The sequence below is a fragment of the Somniosus microcephalus genome, unplaced genomic scaffold (genome assembly GCF_052327205.1).
Source record: "Somniosus microcephalus isolate GS21.2 unplaced genomic scaffold, FLI_Smic_1.0 unresolved_chr9, whole genome shotgun sequence".
Lineage (NCBI taxonomy): Eukaryota > Metazoa > Chordata > Chondrichthyes > Squaliformes > Somniosidae > Somniosus > Somniosus microcephalus.
Window position 1 is genome coordinate 2,071,948 of NW_028225187.1, and position 25,189 is coordinate 2,097,136.

Genomic DNA, 25,189 nt, shown 5'->3' on the forward strand with positions numbered 1-25,189 from the left:
TGTGCTCTTGGTGTGGGACGTCACTCCCCAGGGGGGAACATGGGGAAATTGAGATTTCTCAGTCTGTAATTACCTGCCCCTGTGCTCTTGGTGTGGGACGTCACTCCCCAGGGGGGAACATGAGGAAATTGAGATTTCTCAGTCTGTAATTACCTGCCCCTGTGCTCTTGGTGTGGGACGTCACTCCCCAGGGGGAACATGAGGAAATTGAGATTTCTCAGTCTGTAATTACCTGCCCCTGTGCTCTTGGTGTGGGACGTCACTCCCCAGGGGGAACATGAGGAAATTGAGATTTCTCAGTCTGTAATTACCTGCCTGTAATGAAATCTGTTTGTCTTGATCCTGTATTAGTTTTGCACTCATGTATATTACCCTCCCCCACTGTGTATAGTTTCACTTCCTCTTTCCCGACTAACCTGGGAGGTTCCAGGTCTTGGCTCTTGGCTCCGCCCCTCTCTTACATAAAGATCCCAGGATCTGTATGACTCATTCCTGTGAACCAGTCGGCGTGTTGAGATGTTAGCTCTGATCTTAGTGATTAAAAGCCAACTTGTTTAAGTCTATAACTTCTAGTTTTATGGTAATTGAAGGCCCATCACTGCCCCTGTGCTCTTGGTGTGGGACGTTACTCCCCAGGGGGAACATGGAGAAATTAGAGAGTGCGATTTGAGAATGTTGGGCTCATTCCACTAGAGGTGAGCAGGTTAAGTGAGGAGTTCTGATCAAATAAATATTTACTGATAGTTTCCACTGATTGAATTAGCCTAAATATGTGCCCTCTGGGCAAAGAATTGGGGTGAAGGTTGATAAATGTAATTACACATGCGGTGGTTAGAAAGCAGAATTCAATCCCACAAGCTATGGTAGAAGCAACTGGACATTTATTTACTAAAATCTTTCTATTGCTGCGTGGGTAGAAAGGAATGTTGGAGTATGGGGAGTGAACAGAAGATTGCACCTGGACTGACTGGGATACTAACCTTAATGTGGTCAACAGGAGGTTGGGATTAGACTAGGTGGGATATTAACAGTAATGGGTAGTGAGCAGGAGGTTGGGATTAGACTAGGTGGGATATTAACAGTAATGGGCAGTGAGCAGGTGGTTGGGATTAGACTAGGTGGGATATTAACAGTAATGGGCAGTGAGCAGGAGGTTGGGATTAGACTAGGTGGGATATTAACGGTAATGGGTAGTGAGCAGGAGGTTGGGATTAGACTAGGTGGGATATTAACAGTAATGGGCAGTGAGCAGGAGGTTGGGATTAGACTAGGTGGGATATTAACAGTAATGGGCAGTGAGCAGGAGGTTGGGATTAGACTAGGTGGGATATTAACAGTAATGGGCAGTGAGCAGGAGGTTGGGATTAGACTAGGTGGGATATTAACAGTAATGGGCAGTGAGCAGGAGGTTGGGATTAGACTCGGTGGGATATTAACAGTAATGGGCAGTGAGCAGGAGGTTGGGATTAGACTAGGTGGGATATTAACAGTAATGGGTAGTGAGCAGGAGGTTGGGATTAGACTAGGTGGGATATTAACAGTAATGGGCAGTGAGCAGAAGGTTGGGATTAGACTAGGTGGGATATTAACAGTAATGGGTAGTGAGCAGGAGGTTGGGATTAGACTAGGTGGGATATTAACAGTAATGGGTAGTGAGCAGGAGGTTGGGATTAGACTAGGTGGGATATTAACAGTAATGGGTAGTGAGCAGGAGGTTGGGATTAGACTAGGTGGGATATTAACGGTAATGGGCAGTGAGCAGGAGGTTGGGATTAGACTAGGTGGGATATTAACAGTAATGGGTAGTGAGCAAGAGGTTGGGATTAGACTACGTGGGATATTAACGGTAATGGGTAGTGAGCAGGAGGTTGGGATTAGACTAGGTGGGATATTAACAGTAATGGGCAGTGAGCAGGAGGTTGGGATTAGACTAGGTGGGATATTAACAGTAATGGGCAGTGAGCAAGAGGTTGGGATTAGACTAGGTGGGATATTAACAGTAATGGGCAGTGAGCAGGAGGTTGGGATTAGACTCGGTGGGATATTAACAGTAATGGGCAGTGAGCAGGAGGTTGGGATTAGACTAGGTGGGATATTAACAGTAATGGGTAGTGAGCAGGAGGTTGGGATTAGACTAGGTGGGATATTAACAGTAATGGGCAGTGAGCAGGAGGTTGGGATTAGACTAGGTGGGATATTAACAGTAATGGGCAGTGAGCAGGAGGTTGGGATTAGACTAGGTGGCATATTAACAGTAATGGGCAGTGAGCAGGTGGTTGGGATTAGACTAGGTGGGATATTAACAGTAATGGGCAGTGAGCAGGAGGTTGGGATTAGACTAGGTGGGATATTAACAGTAATGGGCAGTGAGCAGGAGGTTGGGATTAGACTAGGTGGGATATTAACAGTAATGGGCAGTGAGCAGGAGGTTGGGATTAGACTAGGTGGGATATTAACAGTAATGGGTAGTGAGCAGGAGGTTGGGATTAGACTAGGTGGGATATTAACAGTAATGGGCAGTGAGCAGGAGGTTGGGATTAGACGAGGTGGGATATTAACAGTAATGGGCAGTGAGCAGGAGGTTGGGATTAGACTAGGTGGGATATTAACAGTAATGGGCAGTGAGCACGAGGTTGGGATTAGACTAGGTGGGATATTAACAGTAATGGGCAGTGAGCAGGAGGTTGGGATTAGACTAGGTGGGATATTAACGGTAATGGGTAGTGAGCAGGAGGTTGGGATTAGACTAGGTGGGATATTAACAGTAATGGGTAGTGAGCAAGAGGTTGGGATTAGACTACGTGGGATATTAACGGTAATGGGTAGTGAGCAGGAGGTTGGGATTAGACTAGGTGGGATATTAACAGTAATGGGCAGTGAGCAGGAGGTTGGGATTAGACTAGGTGGGATATTAACAGTAATGGGCAGTGAGCAAGAGGTTGGGATTAGACTAGGTGGGATATTAACAGTAATGGGCAGTGAGCAGGAGGTTGGGATTAGACTCGGTGGGATATTAACAGTAATGGGCAGTGAGCAGGAGGTTGGGATTAGACTAGGTGGGATATTAACAGTAATGGGTAGTGAGCAGGAGGTTGGGATTAGACTAGGTGGGATATTAACAGTAATGGGCAGTGAGCAGGAGGTTGGGATTAGACTAGGTGGGATATTAACAGTAATGGGCAGTGAGCAGGAGGTTGGGATTAGACTAGGTGGGATATTAACAGTAATGGGCAGTGAGCAGGAGGTTGGGATTAGACTAGGTGGGATATTAACAGTAATGGGCAGTGAGCAGGAGGTTGGGATTAGACTAGGTGGGATATTAACAGTAATGGGCAGTGAGCAGGAGGTTGGGATTAGACTAGGTGGGATATTAACAGTAATGGGTAGTGAGCAGGAGGTTGGGATTAGACTAGGTGGGATATTAACAGTAATGGGCAGTGAGCAGGAGGTTGGGATTAGACGAGGTGGGATATTAACAGTAATGGGCAGTGAGCAGGAGGTTGGGATTACACTAGGTGGGATATTAACAGTAATGGGCAGTGAGCAGGAGGTTGGGATTAGACTAGGTGGGATATTAACAGTAATCTGCAGTGAGCAGGAGGTTGGGATTAGACTCGGTGGGATATTAACAGTAATGGGCAGTGAGCAGGAGGTTGGGATTAGACTAGGTGGGATATTAACGGTAGTGAGCAGGAGGTTGGGATTAGACTCGGTGGGATATTAACAGTAATGGGCAGTGAGCAGGAGGTTGGGATTAGACTAGGTGGGATATTAACAGTAATCTGCAGTGAGCAGGAGGTTGGGATTAGACTCGGTGGGATATTAACAGTAATGGGCAGTGAGCAGGAGGTTGGGATTAGACTAGGTGGGATATTAACGGTAGTGAGCAGGAGGTTGGGATTAGACGAGGTGGGATATTAACAGTAATGGGCAGTGAGCAGGAGGTTGGGATTAGACTAGGTGGGATATTAACGGTAATGGGCAGTGAGCAGGAGGTTGGGATTAGACTAGGTGGGATATTAACGGTAATGGGCAGTGAGCAGGAGGTTGGGATTAGACTAGGTGGGATATTAACAGTAATGGGCAGTGAGCAGGAGGTTGGGATTAGACTAGGTGGGATATTAACAGTAATGGGCAGTGAGCAGGAGGTTGGGATTAGACTAGGTGGGGTATTAACAGTAATGGGCAGTGAGCAGGAGGTTGGGATTAGACTTGGTGGGGTATTAACAGTAATGGGCAGTGAGCAGGTGGTTGGGATTAGACAAGGTGGGATATTAACAGTAATGGGCAGTGAGCAGGAGGTTGGGATTAGACTAGGTGGGATATTAACAGTAACGGGCAGTGAGCAGGAGGTTGGGATTAGACTAGGTGGGATATTAACAGTAATGGGTAGTGAGCAGGAGGTTGGGATTAGACTAGGTGGGATATTAACAGTAATGGGTAGTGAGCAGGAGGTTGGGATTAGACTAGGTGGGATATTAACAGTAACGGGCAGTGAGCAGGAGGTTGGGATTAGACTGGGTGGGATATTAACAGTAATGGGTAGTGAGCAGGAGGTTGGGATTAGACTAGGTGGGATATTAACAGTAATGGGCAGTGAGCAGGAGGTTGGGATTAGACTCGGTGGGATATTAACAGTAATGGGTAGTGAGCAGGAGGTTGGGATTAGACTAGGTGGGATATTAACAGTAATGGGTAGTGAGCAGGAGGTTGGGATTAGACTAGGGGGGATATTAACAGTAACGGGCAGTGAGCGGGAGGTTGGGATTAGACTAGGTGGGATATTAACAGTAATGGGTAGTGAGCAGGAGGTTGGGATTAGACTAGGGGGGATATTAACAGTAATGGGCAGTGAGCAGGAGGTTGGGATTAGACTAGGTGGGATATTAACAGTAATGGGTAGTGAGCAGGAGGTTGGGATTAGACTAGGGGGGATATTAACAGTAACGGGCAGTGAGCAGGAGGTTGGGATTAGACTAGGTGGGATATTAACAGTATTGGGTAGTGAGCAGGAGGTTGGGATTAGACTAGGTGGGATATTAACAGTAATGGGTAGTGAGCAGGAGGTTGGGATTAGACTAGGTGGGATATTAACAGTAATGGGTAGTGAGCAGGAGGTTGGGATTAGACTAGGGGGGATATTAAGGGTAATGGGCAGTGAGCAGGAGGTTGGGATTAGACTAGGTGGGATATTAACAGCAATGGGTAGTGAGCAGGAGGTTGGGATTAGACTAGGTGGGATATTAACTGTAATGGGTAGTGAGCAGGAGGTTGGGATTAGACTAGGTGGGATATTAACAGTAATGGGCAGTGAGCAGGAGGTTGGGATTAGACTAGGTGGGTTATTAACAGTAATGGGTAGTGAGCAGGAGGTTGGGATTAGACTAGGTGGGATATTAACTGTAATGGGTAGTGAGCAGGAGGTTGGGATTAGACTAGGTGGGATATTAACAGTAATGGGTAGTGAGCAGGAGGTTGGGATTAGACTAGGTGGGATATTAACAGTAATGGGTAGTGAGCAGGAGGTTGGGATGAGTGTAAATTTCCTAGATTACCAACTGGGAAAGTTGGTAGCAGGTCGACCGTCCATTATACCCTACCCGATTATCATTTCCATTTAGTTCTATTCCATTACAGGTAACTGTCAGAACAGTACAGGCTGCTTGCTGTAATTTCCTGAAGTGCTGTCCCGGGGAGTGACACTCCACGACAGGTTCTACCGCCAGTATTGAGTCTCTGCCGAAGTTGGAATTGACTCCCGGTGATGCAGGGGGAGGAAAAACCTGCACAGCCTCGGGTTTTCAATCCTCATTCTTTGGGTTTAGTTTTCCTGTTCGTGTCTCAGACATTTTAACCATTTTCCCATTTTGTTTTTGTTCTTGAAAAACCTCTCATTTACTCCACCGATGATTGTTGTCATCTCCCGGTTCCTTAATTTACTTTAAGTAGTTTCCAGGTCAGTAAACTCATGACGTTCCCTGTAATTCCTGTCTGTTGCCTCTGGCCTCTCCTTTTCCCAGTCCCACTAAAACTGTTCTTTGTTTTCAGTCCACAAAGAAGTTCTACCCGAACCGTTCCCCGGTCCTTTGTACAGATACTGACGGAGCCGCTGGGTATTTTCACCTCTTCATATCGTTGTTTCAGATTCACAATATTTTCAGTTTATCTATTTAGTTCCTATTTGACAAGTTTCTCTTCGGTAACATTCTGTGATTCTAAGATCTGATATCCTGTCAGTTCTGTGATGTTTGGATAATCCAGACTCATTCTGTGTCCCTCCCACTTACCCGATGTTCTTGTCCACTGAAATGCCTCTCGTTTGTTAACAACGAGCTCAGTCCGTCCACCCCTTCTTCAATCGCCTGTTCCAGTCTGTCCCAGTAGAATTTCGTGAACCGGAACAGCTGGTAATCTTCGCACTTTGTCAAGAACTCAGTGATTGTAGAGTTCGGATCTGTGAACACAAATGGAGAAAACTAAACACATTATCCACTTTCTACCCAGGCGGCTACATTTCATCATATACCAAACGGCGACAGCTTCCTGTGAGCCACATTATCAAACACCTTCCGATAACCCACATACACCACATGTACAAAATTCCATCAACCTGTATAGTCACGGCTCCACAAAACTACATCTTAATGTGTTGGGAGATTGGGCACATGACTGGCAAATGGTGTTTAGCTTGGATAAGTGCCGTGTTATGCCTGTGGGCAGTGCGAGTGCTCAACATTCATACACCCTTCATGGCATTAAATAAGGGGGAGAAAGGAAGATCCGGGTATTCTGGTAGATACATCTCTAAAGGTACAGGAGCAATGCCGTGAAGCGATAGCTAGAACAAAGGGGATATTGGGGTGCATTCATAGGACAGTAGGGTATAAGACGACCTATTCTGTCCTAGTACAAGACCTTGGTAAAGGCTTCACTTGGAATACTGTGTCCAATTATGGTCCCCACATAAGGTGGGTGGTAGAGGCTTTGAACCTGTTGCAGAGGAGGGACATTAGACTAATTCCCAGTATAAAGCACCTTAGTTATCAAGATAGGCTAAGAATGTGGACTCTACACTTTAGAGAAGCAAAGACCGCATCATCATCTTTATCGCTAAATGCTCGCTAATTCGACCTGGATTAACAGATTTGAGGAGTTTCTACACAATGGTCTCTGGTTACCAGGTTGATCCTCTCTCCACATTAGAACAGAATCACTTGTGCTCCTTCAGTCCACCTGTATATTTTTGATATTAAACCTGGGTTGAAATGCTGTGCTCAGTCCCTCCTATCTCCTCTCTGACTTCCTCTAACAGTCTGGGGTGCATTATCTCTGAGCCCAGTGACTTCTCCACCTCGGCTATTTTACTCAGATCCAAATCCTTCTCTACAGTGATGTCTAACTGTGGGCCCACATCCTCCTCTAGTACATCAAAACTTCACTTCCACCATCATTTTTAGAAAGTTGAGGAAATATTTTGTATCTACCCCAAATTGCATCCGTCAGAACTAGTTTCCCCAGTCCCACCTCTCTCACCTCCACAGCTCGCTGAACTGTAAAACCCACTGAGAATTGGGCTATCTTCCTTCCTATTGCTGCACTGTGTACATATGGATTCCATCTTAGCATTGCTCCCTGGAACACCCTTACCTTCTAAAGCTCTCTGCCTCGCTCTCCTCCTTTCAGGCATTCCTTAAAAAGTTTACCTGTCCTAATATCTCCTTGTGACTTGGTGTCAAATTTTGATTGGTCACACTCTTGTGAAGCACCTCGAGAGGTTTAAAGGCGCTATATAAAGCCCAGTTTGTTCTTGTTGTTGCTGCGTTGTCATAGAATGTTTTATTAATACTGGTGTCCTCAAAATGTTATCGCCAGGAACACCTCCCTCTGAGTCCTGTGAAAACCAAGGCCCTGTCTTATAGATACTAGATCACATCTCATGTTTCTGAATGTTTGGAATGATTTGTTCACCCACACACAACTCAATACTCGCTCCAACACTGGGAATGTTGACTTGTCCCCGTTTCTTCTATAGATACTAGATCACATCTCATGTTTCTGAATGTTTGGAATGATTTGTTCACTCACACACAACTCAATACTCGCTCCAACACTGGGAATGTTGACTTGTCCCCGTTTCTTCTATAGATACTAGATCACATCTCATGTTTCTGAATGTTTGGAATGATTTGTACACTCACACACACAATACTAGCTCCAACACTGGGAATGTTGACTTGTCCCCGTTTCAAGTGAATTTGTCACTCACTATTTCAAGTCCTCTTTCCTTTTTCTTGCTAATACCTTTTTCTTCAATCTTCTGTTTCAACTCCAGCATTTTTATTAATTCCTCTCTCTAGTCTGAGATCCGGATATTTCCCACTCTCCAGTCACATCCCGATACCCTCCCACTGCTCCATTCATCTTTTCTGTAAAACCATTAATGTTGGTCGGTACAGATCGCGGCCGTCCCTTCCCCTCTCACTGAACTCAGTCTAATGCCCCAAGACCGTGAACACTTCCCTCCTGCTCCAGCCCTCAGCCACACATTGACCTGCCTCATATTACCCGCCTTAAGCAGCCCAGTGGTAAACAATCCAGAGATCAACAGCTTGAGGCCTGGTTTCTTAGTTTAGTGCCTCAGTCTCAATAGTCCCTCTATAAACGTGTTTCTATCCCTGTTACTGGCTCTGACCATTGGCTATTTTGTGCTCTCCTTTCCTGCCCAGAGGTGGTCCCACCGGTCAAGGATGTTCTTCCCTCGGCACCAGGGAGGTAACTAACCATTCAGGACCTGCTCAGGGCTACAGAAGAGGTTGTTTATTCCCCCGACTATACAATCTGCCACCAGTCCCGCTCTCCTATTCCTGGGCCCCACCTGCCTCTCACTCTCACCCCGCTGGGTGGCCTCCTGCTCTCTGGGGCCACACTGTTTGCTCAAGAATACGGTCCGGAGTCACTGTCTCTCTCCACCTTACAGTCCCCAATACCAGGTATCTATTGGACAGTTCCAGTACTCAGGGGCTCCCTCCACCTGTGACTGTGATCCTGAGTCACTGTCTCTCTCCACCTTACAGTCCCCAATACCAGGTATCTATTGGACAGTTCCAGTACTCAGGGGCTCCCTCCACCTGTGACTGTGATCCTGAGTCACTGTCTCTCTCCACCTTACAGTCCCCAATACCAGGTATCTATTGGACAGTTCCAGTACTCAGGGGCTCCCTCCACCTGTGACTGTGATCCTCTGAGTCACTGTCTCTCTCCACCTTACAGTCTCCAATACCAGGTATCTATTGGACAGTTCCAGTACTCAGGGGCTTCCTCCACCTGTGACTGTGATCCTCAGTCACTGTCTCTCTCCACCTTACAGTCCCCAATACCAGGTATCTATTGGACAGTTCCAGGAGCCTAACCTAGGTGGAGAAGGTTCCAGGACAGGAGGCGGCAGTGAAAATACAACACCAGAAAACAGGTAGGTGACTGGTTGGTGAGTACTTTCACAAACTTATTCTAAGTAGAATTCAATAATTAAGCTAAATCGTAGTAAATAAAAGGGTATTGTAAGGGTTAAGTCATGGAAGGGCAGCTCGGACCCGTGTCATGCTTCTCCTGTGCCATGTGGGAAATCAGGGACACTGTCCCTGACAACTATGTGTGCAGGAAGTGTGTCCAGCTGCAGCTCCTAGCGGACCGCATGGCGGCGCTGGAGCTGCGAATGGACTCACTCTGGAGCATACGCGATGCTGAGGATGTTGTGGATAGCACATTCAGTGAGTTGGTCACACCGCAGGTAAAGGCTAGCTCAGACAGTAAATGGGTGACCAAAAGGCAGGGTAAAGGCAGGAAGGTAGTGCAGGAGTCACCTGCGGTCATCTCCCTCCAAAACAGGTTTACCGTTTTGGGTACTGTTGGGGGAGATGACTTATCAGGGGAAGGCACCAGCAGCCAGGTTCAGGGCACCATGACTGGCTCTGCTGCACAGAAGGGCGGGAAAAAGAGGGATAGGGCTATAGTGATAGGGGATTCAATTGTAAGGGGGATAGATAGGAGTTTCTGTGGCCGAGACCGAGACTCCAAGATGGTATGTTGCCTCCCTGGTGCAAGGGTCAAGGATGTCTCGGAGCGGGTGCAGAGCATTCTGAAGGGGGAGGGGGATCAGCCAGTTGTCGTGGTACATGTAGGTACCAACGATGTAGGTAAAAAGAGGGAGGAGGTCCTACAAGCTGAATTTAGGGAGTTAGGAGCTAAATTGAAAAGTAGGACCTCAAAGGTAGTAATCTCTGGATTGCTACCAGTGCCACGAGCTAATAAGTTTAGAGGGAGTAAGATAGATAAGCTAAATACGTGGCTTGAGCAGTGGTGCAAGGGAGAGGGATTTAAATTCTTGAGGCATTGGAACCAGTTCTTGGGGAGGAGTGACCTGTACCAAGGGGACGGTCTACACCTGAACTGTGAGGGAGCCGATGTCCTCGGGGTAATATTTTCTAGGGCGGTTCGGGAGGATTTAAACTAATTTGGCAGGGGGATGGGAACCTAGGTAGTGGAAAAGAGGGAAGTCATATGAAGTTAGAAATAGATGGTAGAAAGGTGAGAAGCAATAAGCAAAGGAGAGAAACACAAAGGGCCAAACTAATTCATAATGAGAGTGTAAAAAAAGCAAGCCTGAAGGCTTTGTATCTTAATGCTAGAAGCATTAGGAACAAGGTGGATGAATTAGTTGTGGAAATAGAGGTAAACAAGTATGATTTGATTGGGATTACAGAAACGTGGCTGCAGGGTGGGCAAGGCTGGGAACTTAACATCCAGGGATATACAATATTTAGGAAGGATCGGCAAAAAGGTAGGGGAGGTGGGGTAGCATTGCTGGTAAAGGAGGGGATTAATGCAATGGAAAGGAAGGATATTAACTCGGATGAAACGGAATCTGTATGGGTAGAAATGAGAAATAGCAAGGGGAGGAAAACGTTAGTGGGTGTGATATATAGGCCTCCAAATAGTAATATGGAGGTGAGGGAAGGCATAAAAAGGGAAATTAGAGAAGCGTGCGATAAGAGCACAGCTGTCATCATGGGTGACTTTAATTTACATATTGATTGGACTACCCAAATTAGTAAAAATTCTGAGGAGGAGGAATTCCTGGAATGTTTTCGGGACGGTTATCTGGACCAATATGTCGAGGAGCCGACTCGAGATCAGGCCATTTTAGACTGGGTATTGTGCAATGAGAAGGGACTTATCAGCAATCTTCTTGTACGAGGCCCCTTGGGTCAGAGCGATCATAATATGATCGAGCTCTCAGTCGAGATGGAGAGTGAAGAAATTGAATCAGAGACTAAGGTCCAGAACTTAAATAAAGGGAATTACGAGGGTATGAGACGGGAATTGGGTAAGATTGATTGGGTGGTGTTTCTGGGGGGATTGACAGTGGAGAGACAATGGCAAGCATTCAAAGATAGAATGGAAGAATTCCAGAACATGTTTATACCGGTTTGGCATAAAAATAAACCTAAAAAGGTGACTCAACCGTGGATAACGAGGGAAATTAGGGACAGCATAAAATCAAAAAAAAGGGCATATCAACTGGCAAAAAAAAGCACCAGACCGGAAGATTGGGGGCAGTACAGGATACAGCAAAAGAGGACAAAGGGATTAATCAGGAAGGGGAAAATAGAATACGAAAGTAAACTTGCAGCAAACATAAAGACAGACTGCAAAAGCTTTTATCGGTATATCAGGAGGAAAAGACTGGTAAAATCCCAAGTCGGTCCCTTGCAGTCCGATTCGGGAGAATATATAAATGGAGAATAAGGAAATGGCAGACCAATTAAACTCATACTTTGGTTCTGTATTCACAAAGGAGGACACAAATAACCTCCCAGGAATATCGACAAACATAGGGACTAATGAGAGGGAGGAGCTGACAGAAATTAGTATCTCTAGGGATATGGTGTTGGGTAAGTTGAGGGGACTGAAGGCCGACAAATCCCCGGGGCCTGATAAACTACATCCTAGGGTACTTAAGGAGGTGGCCCTGGAGATAGCAGATGCTCTAAGGATCATCTTCCGGAACTCCATTGACTCGGGAACAGTACCCGTGGATTGGAGGGTAGCTAATGTTACCCCAATATTTAAAAAGGGGGGGTAGAGAGAAAGCAGGGAATTATAGACCAGTAAGCCTTACATCGGTTGTGGGCAAAATGCTAGAGTCCATTATTAAGGATAAAATAGCGGAGCACTTGACAAATGGGGAAAGGATCGGACAGAGTCAACATGGATTTACAAAGGGTAAATCGTGTTTGACTAATCTGCTGGAATTTTTTGAGGAAGTAACTGGTAAAATAGATGGGGGAGAGCCAGTGGATGTGGTGTACCTTGACTTCCAGAAAGCCTTCGATAAGGTTCCACACAAAAGATTATCATGCAAAATTAAGGCTCATGGGATTGGGGGCAAAGTATTAACGTGGATAGAGAACTGGCTGGCGGATAGAAAACAGAGAGTTGGAATAAACGGCTCGTTTTCGGAGTGGCAGGCAGTGACCAGCGGGGTGCCGCAAGGATCTGTCCTGGGACCCCAGCTGTTCACAATATATATAAATGATCTGGATCAGGGAATTGGATGCAATATTTCCAAATTCGCTGACGACACTAAACTAGGAGGAGGGGTGGGCTCTGATGAGGATGTCAGGAGGCTACAGTGCGATTTGGACAGGTTGGGGGAATGGGCGGATACGTGGCAGATGCACTATAATGTGGATAAATGCGAGGTTATCCACTTTGGGGGTAAAAACAGGAGGGTGGATTATTATCTAAATGGCAATAGATTGGGAGATGGGGGAGTGCAGAGGGACCTGGGTGTTCTTGTGCACCAGTCACTGAAGGAGAGCATGCAGGTGCAACAGGCGATTAAGAAGGCAAATGGTATGTTGGCCTTCATATCAAGGGGGTTCGAGTATAGGAATAGGGATACCTTACTACAGCTGTACAAGGTGCTGGTGAGACCGCATCTGGAGTATTGTGTACAGTTTTGGTCGCCCCATCTGCGGAAGGATGTTCTTGCCATGGAAAGAGTGCAGCGGCGATTCACCAGGCTGATACCTGGAATGGCGGGAATGACCTACGAGGAGAGATTGAATAGTTTGGGCTTGTACTCACTGGAGTTTAGAAGATTGAGAGGGGATCTCATCGAAACATATAAAATTATGGCAGGCCTGGACAGGCTGAATTCAGAGAGAATGTTTCCAATGGCAGGGGAGCACAGAACCAGGGGCCACAGTCTAAAAATAGCGGGCAAATCATTTAAAACAGAGATGAGGAAGAATTTCTTCACTCAAAGAGTGGTGAGCCTGTGGAATTCCCTGCCACAGAGGGCTGTGAAGGCTAATTCAATAAATATTTTCAAGAGAGAATTGGATATATTTCTGAAGGCTAAGGGGATTAAGGGTTACGGAGAAAAGGCGGAGACGGGGTACTGAACTGGTAAGATCAGCTATGATCTCAGACGAAGATCAGCCATGATCTCATTGAATGGCGGAGCAGGCTCGAAGGGCCGAATGGCCTACTCCTGTTCCTATCTCTATGAAACTATAAGTACTCAGGGGCTCCCTCCACCTGTGACTGTGATCCTCAGTCACTGTCTCTCTCCACCTTACAGTCCCCAATACCAGGTATCTATTGGACAGTTCCAGTACTCAGGGGCTCCCTCCACCTGTGACTGTGATCCTGAGTCACTGTCTCTCTCCACCTTACAGTCCCCAATACCAGGTATCTATTGGACAGTTCCAGTACTCAGGGGCTCCCTCCACCTGTGACTGTGATCCTCTGAGTCACTGTCTCTCTCCACCTTACAGTCTCCAATACCAGGTATCTATTGGACAGTTCCAGTACTCAGGGGCTCCCTCCACCTGTGACTGTGATCCTCTGAGTCACTGTCTCTCTCCACCTTACAGTCCCCAATACCAGGTATCTATTGGACAGTTCCAGTACTCAGGGGCCCCTCCACCTGTGACTGTGATCCTCAGTCACTGTCTCTCTCCACCTTACAGTCCCCAATACCAGGTATCTATTGGACAGTTCCAGTACTCAGGGGCTCCCTCCACCTGTGACTGTGATCCTCAGTCACTGTCTCTCTCCACCTTACAGTCCCCAATACCAGGTATCTATTGGACAGTTCCAGTACTCAGGGGCTCCCTCCACCTGTGACTGTGATCCTCTGAGTCACTGTCTCTCTCCACCTTACAGTCCCCAATACCAGGTATCTATTGGACAGTTCCAGTACTCAGGGGCTCCCTCCACCTGTGACTGTGATCCTCTGAGTCACTGTCTCTCTCCACCTTACAGACCCCAATACCAGGTATCTATTGGACAGTTCCAGTACTCAGGGGCCCCTCCACCTGTGACTGTGATCCTCAGTCACTGTCTCTCTCCACCTTACAGACCCCAATACCAGGTATCTATTGGACAGTTCCAGTACTCAGGGGCTCCCTCCACCTGTGACTGTGATCCTCAGTCACTGTCTCTCTCCACCTTACAGTCTCCAATACCAGGTATCTATTGGACAGTTCCAGTACTCAGGGGCTCCCTCCACCTGTGACTGTGATCCTCAGTCACTGTCTCTCTCCACCTTACAGTCTCCAATACCAGGTATCTATTGGACAGTTCCAGTACTCAGGGGCTCCCTCCACCTGTGACTGTGATCCTCAGTCACTGTCTCTCTCCACCTTACAGTCTCCAATACCAGGTATCTATTGGACAGTTCCAGTACTCAGGGGCTCCCTCCACCTGTGACTGTGATCCTCTGAGTCACTGTCTCTCTCCACCTTACAGTCTCCAATACCAGGTATCTATTGGACAGTTCCAGTACTCAGGGGCTCCCTCCACCTGTGACTGCGGTGCCCCTCTAGATGGTCACTCAATCCCCTCTTTGTACTCAGTCTGTGTCCTGTTCCCTCGACCTGAGAGAACTGCAGGTTCAGGCAATAGATCTGGACCTTTTGTCAGGACAGAAATTGTATTTTACAGTGTTTTGTGAGCCTACCTGTGTCCATTCTCATTCTTGAAGATGTTGGATCTTCTCCCCTGTCTGGACCTTCAGCCATGGTGGTGACAGGTGTTCCCAGGCTCTGATGCTCTGTAACAAATATAATATTAATGGAGGGTTTGAGGGAAATATTAAAATGAGAAGAACGTTGCCTTGTTAACATGATATGAAGTCCCTCCTCCCCCATCAGTACAGCAGCTGGTAGCTCTGGGATCTCAGAAAACACCATGAATGTACAACTGGTGGATGTGACTGCGGTTTTACAATCATAATTCTCCATTCGTGTGTGAGCCCGCGCACGTGCGGCCATTGAAACTATCAATCAGCGGCCTTTCCTTTCCCCACTGTGGAAATGTCAAAGCGATTCCGTTAATTCAGTACCAGTTTGAGTCTTTGTAAAATTCAGTACTTTGCTGTTTCACTAACGCTGCCACTAGTGGAATAAACACACAACAGCAACAGAGGGGCAAGGAGAATGTGTGAGAAATGATTAGTGGTAACATAATAGGGAACACTAATGCCTTTTATAAACATATAGTGAAAGAATAGTCCAAGGAAAGGTGGGGCCGATTAAGGACCAAAAAGGCAACCATCTTGTGGAAGCAGAGGACATGACTGAGGTACTAAATTAACACTCTGCATCCATATTCACTAAAGGAGGATGCTGCCAATCGTACAGTAAAGGAGGAGGTGGTAGAGAAATTGGACAGGATATAAATCGATTAGGACGATGAACTAAAACGGTTGACAGGGCTCAAAGTAGAAATGTCACCCACTCTGCCACAATCTTCCAATCCTTAGATATGGGAAAGGTGCCAGAGGACGGGAGGGTTGCAAACGTTACTTCCCTGTTCAAAAAAGGAGAGTGACGAACCAAATAACTACAGGCGACTCAGCTTAACATCGGTGTTGAGGAAACTCCTCGGGACAACATTTCCGAAACACAATTAACCGTCACTTGGAAGAACATGGGTTTATTAGCGACAGACAAAATGGATTTTATTTAAAGGCAAATCTAACCTGGCTGACTTGAATGAGCCAATGGATGAAATAGGAGAGGGTTGATGAAGGTAGTGCAGTTGATGTTCTGTTTCTGGACTTTCAGAAGGCCTTTGATAAAGTACCTTATAATAGACTGGTGAACAAAATTGGAGCCAATGATATTAAAGGAGCAGTGGCAGCGTGGATACTAAATTGGTGAAGGGACAGAAAACAGACAGTAGTTGTGAACCGATATTGTTCACACTGGAGGGAAGTGTACAGTGTCCCCAGGGGGCGGGATTAGGACCACTGCTCTTTTGGATTTATTTCAGTGACATGGACTTAGGTATATAGGGCATAGTTTAAAAGTTTGTCGATGACACGAATCTCAGAAAAGTCGTAAACCGTGAGGACAGCAGAAGACTTCAGGAGGAAACAGAGACACTGGTGAAATGGGCAGACACATGGCAGGTGAAATTTAATGCAGAGAAGTGCAGAGCGTGCAAAATTAAGGCACATGGGATTGGGGGCAAGGTATTGACTTGGATAGAGAACTGGTTGGCGGACAGAAAGCAAAGAGTTGGAATAAACGGGTCGTTTTCCGAGTGGCAGGCAGTGACTAGTGGGGTACCGCAGGGATCGGTCCTAGGACCCCAGCTATTCACAATATATATTAATGATCAGGACGAGGGAATTGGATGTAATATCTCCAAATTTGCAGACGACACAAAGCTGGGTGGGAGGGTAAGCTGTGAGGAGGATGTCGTGAAACTCCAGGATGATTTGGACAGGTTGGGTGATTGGGCAGAAACATGGCAAATGCACTATAATGTGGATAAATGTGATGTTATCCACTTTGGTGGCAAAAACTAGAAGGCAGATTATTATTTGAATGGCAATAGATTGGGACGGGGGAAGTGCAAAGAGACCTGGGTGTTCTTGTGCACCAGTCGCTGAAGGTAAGCATGCAGGTGCAGCAGGCGGTTAAGGCGGCAAATGGTATGTTGGCCTTCGTAGCAAGAGGGTTCGAGTGCAGGAACAAGGATGTCTTGCTACAGTTGTACAGGGCCTTGGTGAGACCGCACCTTGAGTATTGTGTGCAGTTTTGTTCGCCTTACCTGAGGAAGGACGTTCTTGCCATGGAAGGAGTGCAGTGAAGATTCACCAGGCTGATACCTGGGATGGCAGGAATGACGTATGAGGAGAGATTGTGTCAATTGGGCTTATACTCACTGGAGTTTAGAAGATTGAGAGGGGATCTAATCGAAACCTATAAAATTCTGTCAGGCCTGGACAGACTAGATACAGGAAGAATGTTTCTGATGGCCGGGGAGTCCAGAACCAGGGGTCATAGTCTAAGGATAAGGGGTAAGCCATTTAGGACTGAAATTAGGAGGAATTTCTTTACCCAGAGAGTGGTGAACCTGTGGAATTCTCTACCACACAAAGCAGTTGAGGTCAATTCATTAAATATATTCAAAAAAGAGTTGGATATATTTCTTAAGGCTAAAGGGATCAAGGGATATGGGGAGAAGGCAGGGACAGGGTACTGAATTTGGATGATCAGCCATGATCTCATTGAATGGCGGAGCAGGCTCGAGGGGCCGAATGGCCTACTCCTGCTCCTATCTTCTATGTTTCTATGTCTATGTTTTCTATGAAATGCTGCATTTTGGAAGGAAGAATGAGGCGATGCAATTTAAACCAACTGGTACAATTTAAAGGGGTTGCAGGAACAGAAAAACTTGGGGGTATAGATACAGAAATCTTTTGACGGTGGCAGGACAGGACGATAAGGCTTTTAGAAACGTATATGGGAGCATTGGCTTTATAAATAGAGGCCCAGGAACATCAGAACAGGAGTAGGCCACTCATTCGTTCCAGCTTGTTCCTCCATTCAATTCGATCATGGCTGAGCTGTATCTTAACTCCATCTCCCCGCCTTGGTTCCATAACCCTAAATACCATTGCCTAACACAAATCTATCAATGACAGTTTTGTCATTTTCAATTGACTGAACCTCAACAGCTTCTTGAGGGCGAGTGTTCCAGATTTCCACTACACTGTGTCTGAAGAAATGCTTTGTAACATCACCCCTGAACGGCCGAGCTCTGCGGTTAAGGTTATGCCCCCTTTTCCTGGACTAGTCCACCGAAGGACATAGTTTAACCCTTTCTATGCTAACAATTCCGTTGATCATCTTAAACACCTCAATTAGATCACCCTTTAACTTTGTATAATCAAGGGAATTAAAGCTTCGTCTGTGCAATCTATCCTCATAATTTAAATCTTTTAGCCCTGGGATCGTTCTGGTGAATCTGAGCAGCACCACCTCCAAAGCCAAGATATTGTTGCCGAGGTGCGGTTCTCTAAATGGGTCTAACCAGAGCTCTGTACAGCTGGGACAGAACTTCTACCCCTTTGTATTCCAGCCCGCGAGATAAAGTCCAACATTCCATTAGACTTTTACTTATTATTGGTCCCTATCAACTAGCTTCTAGTGATTTCTGTACTCGGACCCCTCGTTCTCTCTGCCCATCCACAGTTCCTAACTTCTAACATCACCCCTGAACGGCCTCGCTCTGCGGTTAAGGTTACGTGGACCCCTCGTTCTCTCTGCCCATCCACAGTTCCTAACTTCTAACATCACCCCTGAACGGCCTCGCTCTGCGGTTAAGGTTACGTGGACCCCTCGTTCTCTCTGCCCATCCACAGTTCCTAACTTCTAACATCACCCCTGAACGGCCTCGCTCTGCGGTTAAGGTTACGTGGACCCCTCGTTCTCTCTGCCCATCCACAGTTCCTAACTTCTAACATCACCCCTGAACGGCCTCGCTCTGCGGTTAAGGTTACGTGGACCCCTAGTTCTCTCTGCCCATCCACAGTTCCTAACATCACCCCTGAACGGCCTCGCTCTGCGGTTAAGGTTACGTGGACCCCTCGTTCTCTCTGCCCATCCACAGTTCCTAACTTCTAACATCACCCCTGAACGGCCTCGCTCTGTGGTTAAGGTTACGTGGACCCCTCGTTCTCTCTGCCCATCCACAGTTCCTAACTTCTAACATCACCCCTGAACGGCCGAGCTCTGCGGTTAATGTTACGTGGACCCCTCGTTCTCTCTGCCCATCCACAGTTCCTAACTTCTAACATCACCCCTGAACGGCCTCGCTCTGCGGTTAAGGTTACGTGGACCCCTCGTTCTCTCTGCCCATCCACAGTTCCTAACTTCTAACATCACCCCTGAACGGCCTCGCTCTGCGGTTAAGGTTACGTGGACCCCTCGTTCTCTCTGCCCATCCACAGTTCCTAACTTCTAACATCACCCCTGAACAGCCTCGCTCTGTGGTTAAGGTTACGTGGACCCCTCGTTCTCTCTGCCCATCCACAGTTCCTAACTTCTAACATCACCCCTGAACGGCCTCGCTCTGCGGTTAAGGTTACGTGGACCCCTCGTTCTCTCTGCCCATCCACAGTTCCTAACTTCTAACATCACCCCTGAACGGCCTCGCTCTGCGGTTAAGGTTACGTGGACCCCTCGTTCTCTCTGCCCATCCACAGTTCCTAACTTCTAACATCACCCCTGAACAGCCTCGCTCTGTGGTTAAGGTTATGTGGACCCCTCGTTCTCTCTGCCCATCCACAGTTCCTAACTTCTAACATCACCCCTGAACGGCCTCGCTCTGCGGTTAAGGTTACGTGGACCCCTCGTTCTCTCTGCCCATCCACAGTTCCTAACTTCTAACATCACCCCTGAACGGCCTCGCTCTGCGGTTAAGGTTACGTGGACCCCTAGTTCTCTCTGCCCATCCACAGTTCCTAACATCACCCCTGAACGGCCTCGCTCTGCGGTTAAGGTTACGTGGACCCCTCGTTCTCTCTGCTCATCCACAGTTCCTAACTTCTAACATCACCCCTGAACGGCCTCGCTCTGCGGTTAAGGTTACGTGGACCCCTCGTTCTCTCTGCCCATCCACAGTTCCTAACTTCTAACCATTTAGAACATTCTCTGATCGATCCTTTTTAGGTCCAACGTGAATGAGCTCATTGTGTTCTGAAGTGAGGGGAGTGCGACAAACTCGCTCAATCCACTCCAGGAGGGTGGGTTCTCCGGCGTTCTGAATGTTATTTAATATTGGTGTCGCGAGTCTAACGCCCTCGAACGTATATGTGGATACGATGTCAAGATGTAATGAGAGTGGGAGGAGGCTCCCGTGGAGTATAAACACAGCATAGACCACTAGAGCCGAATGGACTCTTTCTCTGCTGCAGTTTCGATGTAAATCTAATCTGCCCCGAACTGTCACAAACTCCAATCTCTGTGACTGTGTCCATGGTGTGTAACCCTTCCTTGTCCATCATTCACCTTCCCACAGCATTCGATATAGTCTCATCTGGCATCCTTTTCCATGTCATGGCCTCCACTGTCCATCCCATAAAACTGTTCTTTAATTCGCTAATGGCATCTGGCATCGCTGGCAAGGCCAGCATTTATTGACCATCCCTAGTTGCCCCCGAGCAGGTGGTGGTGAGCCACCTTCTTGAACCGCTGCAGTCCGTGTGGTGAAGGTACTCCCACAGTGCTGTCAGGGAGGGCGTTCCAGGATTTTGACCCAGTGATGATGAAGGATTGGCGATATACTTCCAAGTCAGGTCGGTGTGTGACTCGGAGGGGAACTTGGAGGTGGTGGTATTCCCATACACCTGCTGCCCTTGTCCTGCTAGGTGGGAGAGGTCGCGGGTTTGGGAGTTGCTGCCGAAGAAGCCTTGGCGAGTTGCTGCAGTGCATCTTGTAGATGGTACACACTGCAGCCACGGTACGCCGATGGTGGAGGGAGTGAATGTTTAAGGTGGTGGACGGGGTGCCAATCAATAGGCTGCTTTGTCCTGGATGGTGTCGAGCTTCTTGAGTGTTGTTGGAGCTGCTCTCATCCAGGCAAGTGGAGGATATTCCATCACACTCCTTACTTGTGCCTTGTAGATGGTGGAAAGGCTTTGGGGAGTCAGAAGGTGAGACATGCGCCACAGAATTCCTAGCCTCTGACCTGCTCTTGTTGCCACAGTATTTATGTTGCTAGTCCAGTTAAGTTTCTGGTCAATGCTAACCCCCAGGATGTTGATGGTGGGGGATTCGGTGATGAAAATGCCATTGAATGTCAAGGGGAGGCGGTTAGACTCTTGCTTGTTGGAGATAATCATTGCCTGGCACTTGTGTGGTGCGAACATTACCTGCCACTTATCAGCCCAGACCTGAACGTCGGCCAGGTCTTGTTGCATGCGGGCATGGACTGCTTCATTATCTGAGGAGTTGTGAATGGTGCTGAACACTGTGCAGTCATCAGCGAACATTCCCATTTCTGACTTTATGTTGAAGGGAAGGACATTGATGAACCAACTGAAGATGGTTGGGCCTAGGACACTGCCCTGGGGAACTCCTGCCTCGATGTCCTGGGGCTGTGATGATTGACCTTCAACCACTACAATCATCTTCCTTTGTGCTAGGTATGACTCCAGCCAGTGGTGAGTTTTCCCCCCCAATTCTCATTTACTTCAGTTTTACTAGGGCTCCTTGATGCCACAGTTGGTCAAGTGCTGCCTTGATGTCAAGGGCAGTCACTCTCACCTCACCTCTGGAATTCAGCTCCTTTGTCCATGTTTGGACCAAGGCTGTAATGAGGTCGGGAGCCGAGTGGTCTTGGTGGAACCCAAACTGGGCATCATTGAGCAGGTTATTGGTGAGTAAGTGCCGCTTGATAGCACTGTCGATGACACCTTCCATCACTTTGCTGATCATTGAGGGTAGACTGATGGGGCGGTAATTGGCCAGGTTGGATTTGTCCTGCTTTCTGTGGACAGGACATACCTGGGCAGTTTTCCACATTGTCGGAGAGATGCCAGTGTTGTAGCTGTACTGGAACAGCTTGGCTAGAGGCGCGACTAGTTCTGGAGCACAAGTCTTCAGCACGATAGCTGGGATGTTGTCGGGGCCCATATCCTTTGCTGTATCCAGTGCAGTCAGCCATTTCTTGCTATCATGTGCGAACAGTATGTTTAAATCTGAGACACTGATTGGGACGGGGAGGGAACAGAATTCCTGGCAGGGGCCAAAGACCAAGTCTTTGGTCTTCGCAATGTTTAATTGGAGAAATGTGTAGCTCATCACAGATGGACGTCGGACAAGCAGCGAGAGAAAGCAGAGTCAGTGGAGGGTTCAAGAGAGCTGGTGGAGATGTGGAGCAGAGTGGTGTCAGGGTACATGTGAAAGCCGACCACTTGTCTTCGGCTGTCTCCAAGGGGTAGCACGTAGATGAGAAATAGGAGGGGGCAAGGATAGATCCATGGGGAACTCCAGAGGGAACAGCGCGGGAGCGGGAAGAGAAGCCATTGATGGAGATTCTCTGGCTACGACTGGATGGGTAAAAGTGGAGCCAAGTGAGGACAGACCCACTGAGCTGGACAACGGGGGAAGAGGCATTGGAGGATGTTGTGCTCGACCGTGTCAAAGACGGCAGAGGTCGAGAGAATGAGGAGGGATAGTTTACCACGGTCACAGTCTCATAATGTGACGACTGGGACTTTGGTTGCTGCCATTTCAGTGCTGTGGCAGGAGCAGAAACCCGATTGGAGAGATTCAAACATGAGGCTGTGAAAAAGATGGGCAGAAATTCGGGAGGCGGCAAAACATTGAGGAAAGGGAGGCTGGAGATGGAGATGCTCCTGCCTGACTCTTCACCCACGTGTCAAACGGGACGAGTCCCGTGAAATACCCTCCTGTGAAATACACAAACCTTATTTGTGATTCAATGTTACAGAAACAGTTTAACTCATTTCACTTTTACAGAATATTCCACGGACTCTAGCTGGGCGACTGGAATCTCCCAGTTCCACCGGAGCAGTTTGCTTGTTGCAGCTACAGAGTTAGAGCAAAGCTTCTGATGTTCTCTTTATACCAAACTGTCTCAGAAAATGCAGCATCGTCACCTCCTGTGTTACATGGAATTAACAGCAGAGAAACAAGCTATTCAGCCCAAGTGGTCTGTGGCACTTTATGGTCCACACGAGCCTGCTGCCAGCGCTCTTCATCTACCCCCATCAGCATAACCTGAGATTCCTTTCTCCCTCATGCATTTATCAAACATCCCATTCAATCCACCTTTTATTTGCAGTGAGGCTCAGCAACATGGAACTTACCTTCTGACCGATCCTGTACAATTCAAGTGATGCTGATCCTCCGTCCCCCCACGGCCACCCCCCCCCCTCAAACTGGCTCAGCCCTCTGCCACCTCACTGGCCCAGATACCCGCCCCCTCCACTGGGCCAGGCCCCCGCCGCCCCCTCCAGCCCAGCACTCCGCACCCTCCCCGCCGCACCCCACACCCACTGGCACAGCTCCACGCCCTAATGAAAAAGTAATGGATAGGATTAGATTGAAAGAAGAAGCTTATAATGTTGCAAAGAATAATAGTAAGCCTGAGGATTGGGAGAGTTTCAGAAACCAGCAAAGGATGACCAAAAAATTAATAAGGGTAAAAAATAGAATGAGAAAAGTAGCAAGAAATATAAAAGCAGATAGTAAGAGCCTCCACAAGTATGTAAAAAGGAAGAGAGTAGTAAAAGTAAATGTTGGTCTCCGAGAGGCTGAGACAGGAGAAATTATTATGGGGAATAAGGAAATGGCAGAAACGTTAAAACAAATATGTTGCATTTGTCTTCACAGTTAGCTCTGATGAAGTGGAATCTGTATGGGTAGAATTGAGAAATACCGAGGGGCAGAAAACATTCGTGGGAGTGGTATATAGACCTCCAAACAGTAAGACAGAGGTTGGGGATGGCATTAAAAGGGAAATTAAAGAAGCGTGCAATAAGGGCACAGCAGTCATCATGGGTGACTTTAATCTACATATAGATTGGGCTAACAAAATTAGTAACAATACTGTGGAGGAGGAAATCCTGGAGTGTTTACGGGATGGTTTCCTGGACCAATATGTCGAGGAGCCAACCAGAGATCAGGCCATCTTAGACTGGGTATTATGTAACGAGAAAGGATTAATTAGCAACCTTATTGTACGAGACCCCTTGGGTCGGAGCGATCATAATATGATCGAATTCTTCATTAAGATGAAGAATGAAGTAGTTGACTCAGAGACTAGGGTCCTGAATTTAAATAAAGGAAACTACGATGGTCTGAGGCACGAGTTGGGTAGGATTGACTGGGGAATGTCACTCAAAGGGTTGACGGTGGATAGGCAATGGCAAAATTCAAAGACCGCATGGATGAACAACAGAATTTGTTCATCCCAGTTTGGCATAAAAAACAAAAAAGGTGACTCAACCGTGGCTAACAAGGGAAATTAGGGATAGCATAAGATCCAAGGAGAGGACATATAAATTGGCCAGAAAAAGCAATAATCCTGAGGATTGGGAGCAGTTTAGGATTCAAAGGAGGACAAAGGGATTAATTAAGGGGAAAATAGAATATGAGAGCAAGCTTGCAGGGAACATAAAAACTGACTGTAAAAGCTATTATAGATATGTGAAGAGAAAAAGATTGGTGAAGTCAAGCGTAGGTCCCTTGCAGTCAAAATCAGGGGAATTTATAATGGGGAACAAAGAAATGGCAGACCAACTAAATACATATTTTAGTTCTGTCTTCACAAAGGAGGACACAAATAACCTCCCAGAGATGCCGGGGAACATAGGGTCTGATGAAAGGGTGGAACTGAAAGAAATCAGTATTTGTAGGGAAATGGTGTTAGGGAAATTGATGGGACTGAAGACCGATAAATCCCCAGGGCCTGATAATGTACATCCTAGGGTACGGAAGTGGCCCTAGAAATAGTAGATTCATTGCTGATCATCTTCCAACATTCGATGGAATCTGGAACAGCACCCATGGATTGGAGGGTAGCTAATGTTACCCCACCATTCAAAAAAGGTGGTAGAGAGAAAACGGGGAATTACAGACCGGTAAGCCTGACATCGGTAGTGGGGAAAATGCTAGAGTCCATTATAAAAGATGTAATAGCAGAGCACTTGGAAAACAGTGACAGGATCGGACAAAGTCAACATGGATCTAAAAAGGTAAATCGTGCTTGACTAATCTACTGGAATGTTTTGAGGATGTAACTAGTTAAATAGATAAGGGAGAACCAGTGGATGTGGTGTATCTGGACTTTC

The 25,189-nt window shown here is 47.1% G+C and overlaps 2 protein-coding genes across 2 annotated transcripts in view; one reads left to right on the top strand and one right to left on the bottom strand.

Moving 5' to 3' along the window:
- LOC147084213 (uncharacterized) overlaps positions 1 to 25,189 on the top strand; it is a 746,547-nt gene that overhangs the window by 125,246 nt on the left and 596,112 nt on the right. The gene's annotated exons all lie outside the window — the stretch shown is intronic.
- The window catches only part of LOC147084215 (NACHT, LRR and PYD domains-containing protein 3-like), an 87,366-nt gene that overhangs the window by 43,455 nt on the left and 18,722 nt on the right, over positions 1 to 25,189 (bottom strand). The window contains exons 3-4 of the mRNA XM_085979467.1: positions 15,032 to 15,124; positions 6,288 to 6,454 (exon numbers count right to left, since the gene is read on the bottom strand). Of these exons, the coding sequence (XP_085835593.1) occupies positions 6,288 to 6,454; positions 15,032 to 15,092 (228 nt within the window). The 5' untranslated portion in view covers positions 15,093 to 15,124. The remainder of the gene's footprint in view (positions 1 to 6,287; positions 6,455 to 15,031; positions 15,125 to 25,189) is intronic.